Here is an 8,003-nt window from a genome sequence, read left to right as displayed (position 1 = left end):
CCTCGCTGTGCGTCTCGGCCATTTCTTTAACAAACTGAGTCTCCAGAGTTTCAGGCAGCAGCGAGTACAAAGTGTTGGGCAGGTCCTCTTTGTCCCTCTTGTACTTTAACTAGAAAGGAAATAAAAACAAAACAAAAACGTAAACAGATGAAACTGGAAGCAGAGTTTTCGGTGTGAATCAGAGAACGACGAAGCGTCGCTGCACCTCGCTCTGGAGCTCCGACATCTGTTTGGCAAAATGCATCTCTGCTGTTTCAGGCAGGAGGTGGTAGAGAGACGCCTCGTTCTTCTTACAGGCCTCCTTATACTTCACCTGCAACACAACAACACCATGATCACAACGCAGAGCGGCCGACAGACGCACAACCGGGTGCTAAGGCTGGCCTGAGTTCACAGTGAAGGAGACTCAAAACTGCACACGTGAACAGCTGTGAATGACACAAAACGATGCTAAATTACAGAAAAATCACCAAAAAATGTGAAAATTACACAAAAATGCATTACAAGTGCTGCAGGAGCAAGTGTAAAAATGACACAAAAAGCTGCAAAAATAACACAAAAATTATACAAACAGATACAAAGAATGACACAAAATGACAAAAAAGGGGCAAAAATGACCCAAAAAGATGCAAAAAATGGCAAAAAACCTATAAGAAATTACACAAAAAGACACAAGTAGGACACAAAAAGATGTTAAAATTACACCAGAAATGGCAAAAAGTTAAAAAAAAAGATACAAGATGCAGTACCAGAGCTGCAGGAGCACTGTGAGCAGAGCGTCACAAGGGGAGCACTTCTACAGGGACGGTGGCCACATTTAAAACAGGAACAGTTTCAGATTTGTACGACTTGCAGCTCCTGAACTTGCTCACATCGACCCACTGCAGCGTCTAAAGAGCTCCACAGCAGCTGAAGCAAAGCGTCACCTGACTCTGGAGCTCCGTCACCTCCTTGGCCAGTTCGGTCTGGAGAGTCTGAGGAAGGCTGGAGAACAAAGTGGACGAAAGCTCCTTCTGGACGTCCTCCTTGTACTTCACCTGCAGGGACAACAGACCAGATTCATGCTTGTCGTTGTTGTGCTGTTTTCACATTATTATAGGTCAGAATAAATGACGCTCATGGAGGACGTGTGTTGTCCTGCGCCTCCTTTAAAGCCAGGTCAGGGTTTAGATGAGGGGAAGGTGGACTTTACTGGTGTGCTGATGCTCAGTACCTGGCTCTGGATCTGTGACGCCTCCTTCGCGTGTTGAGTTTCCAGAGTTTCCGGCATCACAGAGTACAAACAGCTGCCGGCCTCCTGCCTCCTCGACTTCCTGTAGTTTGTCTGAAAGACGTTTGAAGTCACGTTTGCGTCTGTCTATTTACGTTACCAACAGATTCTCACTTTGCTTCTGTCTGTCTGACACAAACGTATTTGATCTTCTCACCTCACTCTGCAGCTCAGACACAGTTTTAGCAAACTTGGTTTCAGCGGTTTCTGGCAGCTGAGAGTAGAAACTCTGAGAGAGGCTCTTCATCCCGTCCTCCTTGTACTTGTTCTGCAATCAGAGCGTTTAGGGTTAGAGTTACAGATTAGCAGATGTGTTTCCTGTAGAAACATCCTGATGCTGATCAGAGGAGTCTCTGTGATTACGCTGGTTTCTAATTTTTTGGAAATCATCTTCTCCAGAGACAAAATTAGGTAAAAATCAGAATTATTACTGTTTAAACTTTCATGAAATTGAACGTGGACCAACCAATTGATGCAGAACACACGATAGAGATCAGAGCTTCCACTTTAGGTAAAGGATGTGAAAACTTCTTCCACCGCTGGTTGATGAAAATGTGTCCAATAGTTTGTCTGTTTCATGACAAAAAATCTGCAAAGCTAATCACCTTCTTACCTACTTTGTGCTGACTGCTAATGTTGGGCTAATAGTAAAGCTGTAAAACCAAGATATGCTAACATTTAGCTAACAGATCTTACTTTTAACATCCTAAAAGTAAATATGTGTTAGCATTTAGCTCCTCCTGTACGTCACTGATAGCTAAGCTTTGGTAAAATAAACCGACATGTGAGCATCAGTCAGTCAGTCTGGGCCGTCTGGAAGAACTTCTAAATGGATATAAGGTGGGAACTGAGGCGTTCTTTTAAAATGTAAAAACACATTCTTATTAAACCTGTGTTGTATTTCTGAGAACAAACTTGAAAACTACTTGACTCTTACTTGACTCTGCATGTCGCCGATCTCTCGGGCGAACTGGGTTTCCAGCGTGTCTGGTAGCTGGTGGTAAACCGGACACGACAAATCCCTCTTCACAGCCTCTTTGTACAAGACCTGCAAGACAAAATCTGGACTTTCACCAAAAGGAGAAAACACCTGCTGACAACAAGCTGCTGGGTTTGGTCTTCATGTTCTGTTCTTTATTCTGCTGAGAACTGTTTCTGAAACCGGTTGTCGAAGTCAATATTCAGCGCTGTAGTGTAGAAACAGCGTCATGCCCTTCAAAATAAAAGCTGTTTTGAACTTTGGAGGTATTTAGTTGTATATCTCAAAAGGCTTTTGGCTTAAAATGTCCTAAACATGAAGCCTAAATAATAAACTACTAGCTACAGCCCTCTCTGAATGGATCAGTGGCTGTTTAGAAAGTATTCCAACAGTTATTCTGTGTTTTTCTGGTTTCTATATTATCAGTACACACCTGTCTTTTTCTTAGTTTCAGGGTTTTCATTTGCATAACGAGTGCGTTTGTGCAGACGTGTACCTGACTCTGCAGCTGTGAAGCCTCTTTAGCGTGTTGCGTCTCCAGAGTTTCGGGCAGTCGATGGTATAAAGACGAGGATTTCTGCTTCTTACTGGCCTCTTTGTATTTAGTCTGTAAGACACAACGAATACTTCAGTCTCAGGGTGAGTCTCAGAAGCCAAGATTTCACATCGTTCACATGGTGTGCTTTTTTAAAAATTTTATGCTAGACACATGATAAATGCAACTCTGCTGTGAAACTGCCGATGAAAGTCTTAAAAAGTTTCGGACTTCCAGGGTTTCATATGTCACACACACAAAGAACCAACCCAATCAGCTTCCCGTATCATGACTCTTCTTCAGAATCACTTTCTGGTCCAACAATACTTTTGAATATTGATGCAAAATTTTGGATTTGTAACAAAGAGTTTGAGTTCTCAAACGAAGCTCTTGGATTCTCAAACAAAACCTGCGGATTCTCAAAACTTTTCCATTCACAAACAAAATTTTTAAATTCAGTAACGTGAGTTTGCAAACAGGCTTAAATTGTCAAACAAAACTTTCAGATTTAAAAACAATACTTTTGGATGCAGAAACTAAAGTTTGGGATTCTTAAACAAAAATTGTGGATTCTCAAAACTTCTACATTCACAAAAAAATTACTTTTGCGTTTACAAACAAAAGTTTTGCGATTGTTGACAAATTTCTTGGATTCTCAAAAAAAAGTTTACATTTGCAAACAAAACTTTTGCATTTATGCACAAACTTTTTGATTCACCAACTGGATTAGCAAAATGAACTGTGGGATATTCTCAGAAAAAATCTGGATTCGTAAAAAATCTTTTCTAAATCACAAACAAAATATTTAAATTCAAAAACAACAATGACGGATTCGTAAACAAAACTTGTTGATTCATAAACAAAAATTCTGAGTCATAGTCAAAGGTTCTGGATTCACAAGCAAAACGTTTGAACTGCAAACATTACATTTGGATTTAAAAACAAAACTTTTGGATTTGCGACCAAAAACTCTGGATTAACAAAACTCTTGGGTTGTCAAATAAAGAGTTTAGATTTGCAAACAAAACTTTTGAATTCATGCACAAAATTTTTGATTTGCAAACACAACTTCTGGATTCACATTTCAATCACGCGTTTATTTTACTTGCACTTAAAGCGTTTTTAAGCACAGAGCTGATTATTTTAGTTGCAAACTTTCTGTTTGATTCGTGGGAAAAGTGACCAAAGCAACCTTGTTGTAAATAAAGTTATGATCATCAAAAAAAAGAAATAAGATGCTGGCGGCTGGTCATCTCTACATATTTATGTACCAAAAATACCGAAATGAGCCACAACGTTTTCACAGTTTGTAGGTGTTTGAATGTAGAATCTGCACATTCATAGTCAGAGACATAACAATGTCCTAATTCGTCGTGGTTTCTCAGCGTTCTACAAATTGTGAAAAAAAGTGTTTAGTTGAGCTTCTATTCAGTCAAAGAGCAAATCTACCGAGAAGGCGGCGTGGGAGGACGAGACAAAAGCCACACATCTCCCGACAGGCTTACAAATGTTATGGTTGTGTCATGTTTGGTTACGCCTCATTCTTGTGCATAGATAATCAGGTCCTGGTGTAATTGTGACTGTGCGTCGAGCGTTCAGTGCGCCCACCTCGCTCTGCATCTGCGTCAGCTCCTTGGCGTGCTGCGTGTCGATGGTGTCGGCCAGAACGGAGTACAGGTTCACGTTCTGCTCTTTCTTGCCGTCTTCTTTGTACTTGACCTTGTGATGAAGAAAGAGCAGAGCCGCAGGGATAAGTTCACCGACTCATTCAGCATCATCACAGCACACACACATCTTTCCTACACAATGCAGCCACACGGTGATCAATATATTCTCCTGTCAGATACTGATGCACGAAAACCGAACCTCGCTGAGCATCTCCGTCTGCTGCCGGACAAACTGAGTGTCGTTGGTTTCTGGCATCAGGTGGTAAAGACTGGAGGCGTCGCTCTTCGAACTCTTGTACTTGAGCTGGACCAGAAAAGATCAAAGCAGGAAAAATGAGATGAATCTGTTTGTTTTAGGAATCTACTAAATTACAGTTTTTACAGTCGTCAGATCGGAGGAGCGGATGAAGAGAACTCACGCACAAAAGTTCTGGATTTAAAAAGAAAACTGTCGGATTGACAAAGAATATTTATGGATTCATAAACAAAAATGTTGGATTCACTTTTCATTTTGCAGAAACATCTTTTCTATTCAAAAACAAACAGTTTGGATTTTCCAACTAAATTTTGGAATTCAACCCAAAAAATTCAACTTAGAATTCAAAAGTTCACAAGTAAAATTTTTATATTCACACACACAAAGAAATGGAATTCAAAAACAAAATGTTCGACTCCACAAACAAAAATTTTTGAATCACAAGCAGAACTTTTGGATTTGCAACAAAAACTTTTGGATTGAAAAACAAAACTTTTTCATTTCTGAAAATTTTTTGATGAGCAAATTAAAGTGTGGGATATTCACAAAAAGAAATTTAAAATTTAAAAATGCAAAACTCTTGGACACACAAACTAATTTTTGGATTTGTAAACAACATTTTTTTTATTCACAAACAAAATTTTTGGACTCAAAAACAACAATGTTTGATTCATAAATGAAATCTTTTGATTCATTAGCAATAATGTGGATTCACAATCAAAGCTTCTGTGTTGACGAGCAAATTGTTTAAATTGAAAACATTATTTTTGGATTTATGAACAAAATTTTTGGATTTGTGACCAGAACGTTTAGATTCACAACCAAAAAAAATTTGGATTCACAAACACAACTTTGGATTTACAAGCAGAACTTTGGAACTGACAAACAAAACTTTTGGATTCACCAATAAACATTTTAGAAGCACAAACAGAGCTTTTTGATTTGCAACAACAAGTTTTGGATTCATTAACAAAATTTTGGGATTGAAAACAAAACTTTTTCATTTCCAAAACAAAAAAAATTGGATTAACAAATTAAGTTGTAGGATATTCATAGAAAAGAAATTAATTCTCAGATTTTAAAAAAAGCGAAACTCTTGGACCGGCAAACTAATTTTGGAAATTGTAAACAATTTCTTTTTATTCACAAACAAAATTTTTAGAATCAAAAACAATGCTGGATTTATAGACAAAACATTTTGATTCATAAACAAAAATTTTGATTCACAGTCAAAGCTTCTGGGATTCGCAAGCAAAATTTCTGAATTGCAAACATTATATTTGGATATAGAAACAAAACTTTTGGATTTGCAACCAAAATTTTGGGGATTTGCGATCAGAACTTTCAGATTCACGACCAAAAGTTTTGGCTTCACAAGCAGAACTTTGGAATTGAACAACAAAATGTTTGCTAACTGCTCGTGTCTTTTTCACTTCTGTAAACTTGTTCAAAATGTAAATGGTCAGCAAAGCTCCAGAGTTTAAAACCTGTAACAAGCTGATTTTTCCCGCTGGTCTGAACACAGTGACACTAAACGCTTTGGCTCATCGGTGAGCAGTTACCTGACTCTGCAGCTGGGAGGCGTCTTTAGCGTGTTGCGTCTCCAGAGTCTCCGGCAGAGTCGAGTACAGAGAGTTCATCGCTGATCTCTTTCCTGCTTCTTTGTACTTGATCTGAACACAAAAACACAAACCTGCTGTTTAAACCGGTCTCACACAGCCTCTGTCTGTCAGTCCACGTCATTCATGTGAAAGCTGAAAACTAAAACCTGAAGCTTTAGTACAAGTACTTTTATAGTATGTTGTCTAGTTTCTACAGACGACGTAAATGAAAACTGAAAATGAAGAATCTTTGTTAAAGTAGTTTATGGCAGAGCTGGTTTTGTATTAGATTTCACAGATGTTCCCAGAACAGCACCAGCTTTTCAGCAGCTCTCTTTGAAGGAGATCTATTCCTGAAAAAAAAAATTATAATTGTATTTAGCAACAAAAATTTGGGATTCAAATTTCAAAACCAAAATTTGGGATTTGCAAATTAAATCCTGGGATTCACCCCCCAAAAAATAGAAAAAATAGAAATTGATTCACACAAACAAAACTTTTGAATTCACAAATAAAACTTTCTAAAACATAAACATTTTGGAATCACAAGCAAAATTTTTAGATTCCAAAACAAAAAATTGGGATTTGCAAAACAAACCTTCAGGATTCGCAGGCAAAGCGTTTGAACTGACAAACAACACCTCAGGATTCACCACCAAAAGTTTGGGATTTGCAAATTAAGCCTTGGGATTAACAAACAAAATTTTTGAATTGGAAACCGAAACTTTCAGATTCATAAACAAATTTTGGCATTTGTAAAAAAAAAATAAAAAAAGTTATAGATTTAAAAAAAACAAACAAACAAACAAACAAAGAAAAAGTTATAGATTTCAAAACTAACAAAAAACTTAGAATTGGCAAACAACACTTGTGGAACGATTTTAAGTGATTTTTAAGCTGCTTAGACATCTTTGGGGCACACAGTGAGTCACGTTGGGTCGTTTTGAATTCATTTCGGACATTTTACATAATTTTAGGGACATTATGAGTCATTTATGACAGATTTTGGACAGATTGTAAGTCATTTTAGGCCGTTTTTAAAACAGTTTTGATCAGTTTTTAAGTCATTTTGAGTCATTTTTGTCCTTCATGTGACTGAACTGCAGTCAGCGTTGGCGCTGCTGGTTACCGCGGCAGGACTTCCCGGTAACACAGGTAAAGGTGAGCTACCTGTAACTACTCACCTCGCTCTGCAGCTCAGAAACCGTTTTAACGAACTGAGTCTCGGCGGTTTCTGGCAGCTGAGAGTAAAAACTCTGCGAGAGATTCCTCCTGCCGTCCTCCTTGTACTTGTTCTGGAAGAGACGGAAACGAGACGCATCAAGTTGGATTCATCTCACAGTTCAAACCTTCGGCTCCGCAAACGACACTTTTGAATGGATTAAAAAAATAAAATTTGGGGGTTCAAAAACAAAAATTTGGGAATCGCAAGTAAATCGTTTGAATTCTCACTTTTGGATTCAACATACATACATACATAGAAATCACAAACAAAGCTTTTGGATTCCCAAACATGCACAAACAAAACTTTCACAATCAAACACAGAAACAAAAAATGGATTCTCGAATGAAACTTTTGGATTCACAAACAAAACAAATTTGAAATCGCAAACAAAAATTTGGGATTCACAAACAAATATTTAGAATTTACAAGTGAAACCTTTTGGACTCCTGAACAAACGTCTGGTGATCTAT

At 37.9% G+C, this 8,003-nt stretch overlaps 1 protein-coding gene across 1 annotated transcript in view; it reads right to left on the bottom strand.

Annotated features, from left to right (window-relative positions):
* Window positions 1-6: 6 nt before the first annotated feature.
* LOC103369805 (nebulin-like) overlaps window positions 7-8,003 on the bottom strand; it is a gene marked incomplete at its 3' end in the record, with an annotated part of 46,164 nt that continues 38,167 nt past the window's right edge. The window contains exons 22-32 of the mRNA XM_008298618.1: window positions 7,493-7,603; window positions 6,270-6,380; window positions 4,651-4,755; window positions 4,393-4,503; window positions 2,746-2,856; window positions 2,208-2,318; window positions 1,428-1,538; window positions 1,214-1,324; window positions 927-1,037; window positions 206-313; window positions 7-109 (exon numbers count right to left, since the gene is read on the bottom strand). Coding sequence (XP_008296840.1) covers window positions 7-109; window positions 206-313; window positions 927-1,037; window positions 1,214-1,324; window positions 1,428-1,538; window positions 2,208-2,318; window positions 2,746-2,856; window positions 4,393-4,503; window positions 4,651-4,755; window positions 6,270-6,380; window positions 7,493-7,603 — 1,204 coding nt within the window. The remainder of the gene's footprint in view (window positions 110-205; window positions 314-926; window positions 1,038-1,213; window positions 1,325-1,427; window positions 1,539-2,207; window positions 2,319-2,745; window positions 2,857-4,392; window positions 4,504-4,650; window positions 4,756-6,269; window positions 6,381-7,492; window positions 7,604-8,003) is intronic.

The sequence above is a fragment of the Stegastes partitus genome, unplaced genomic scaffold, assembly GCF_000690725.1.
Source record: "Stegastes partitus isolate 25-593 unplaced genomic scaffold, Stegastes_partitus-1.0.2 Scaffold1332, whole genome shotgun sequence".
Lineage (NCBI taxonomy): Eukaryota > Metazoa > Chordata > Actinopteri > Pomacentridae > Stegastes > Stegastes partitus.
Note: the sequence above shows the minus strand (reverse complement) of the source record. Positions and strands in the feature narration are given on the sequence as shown.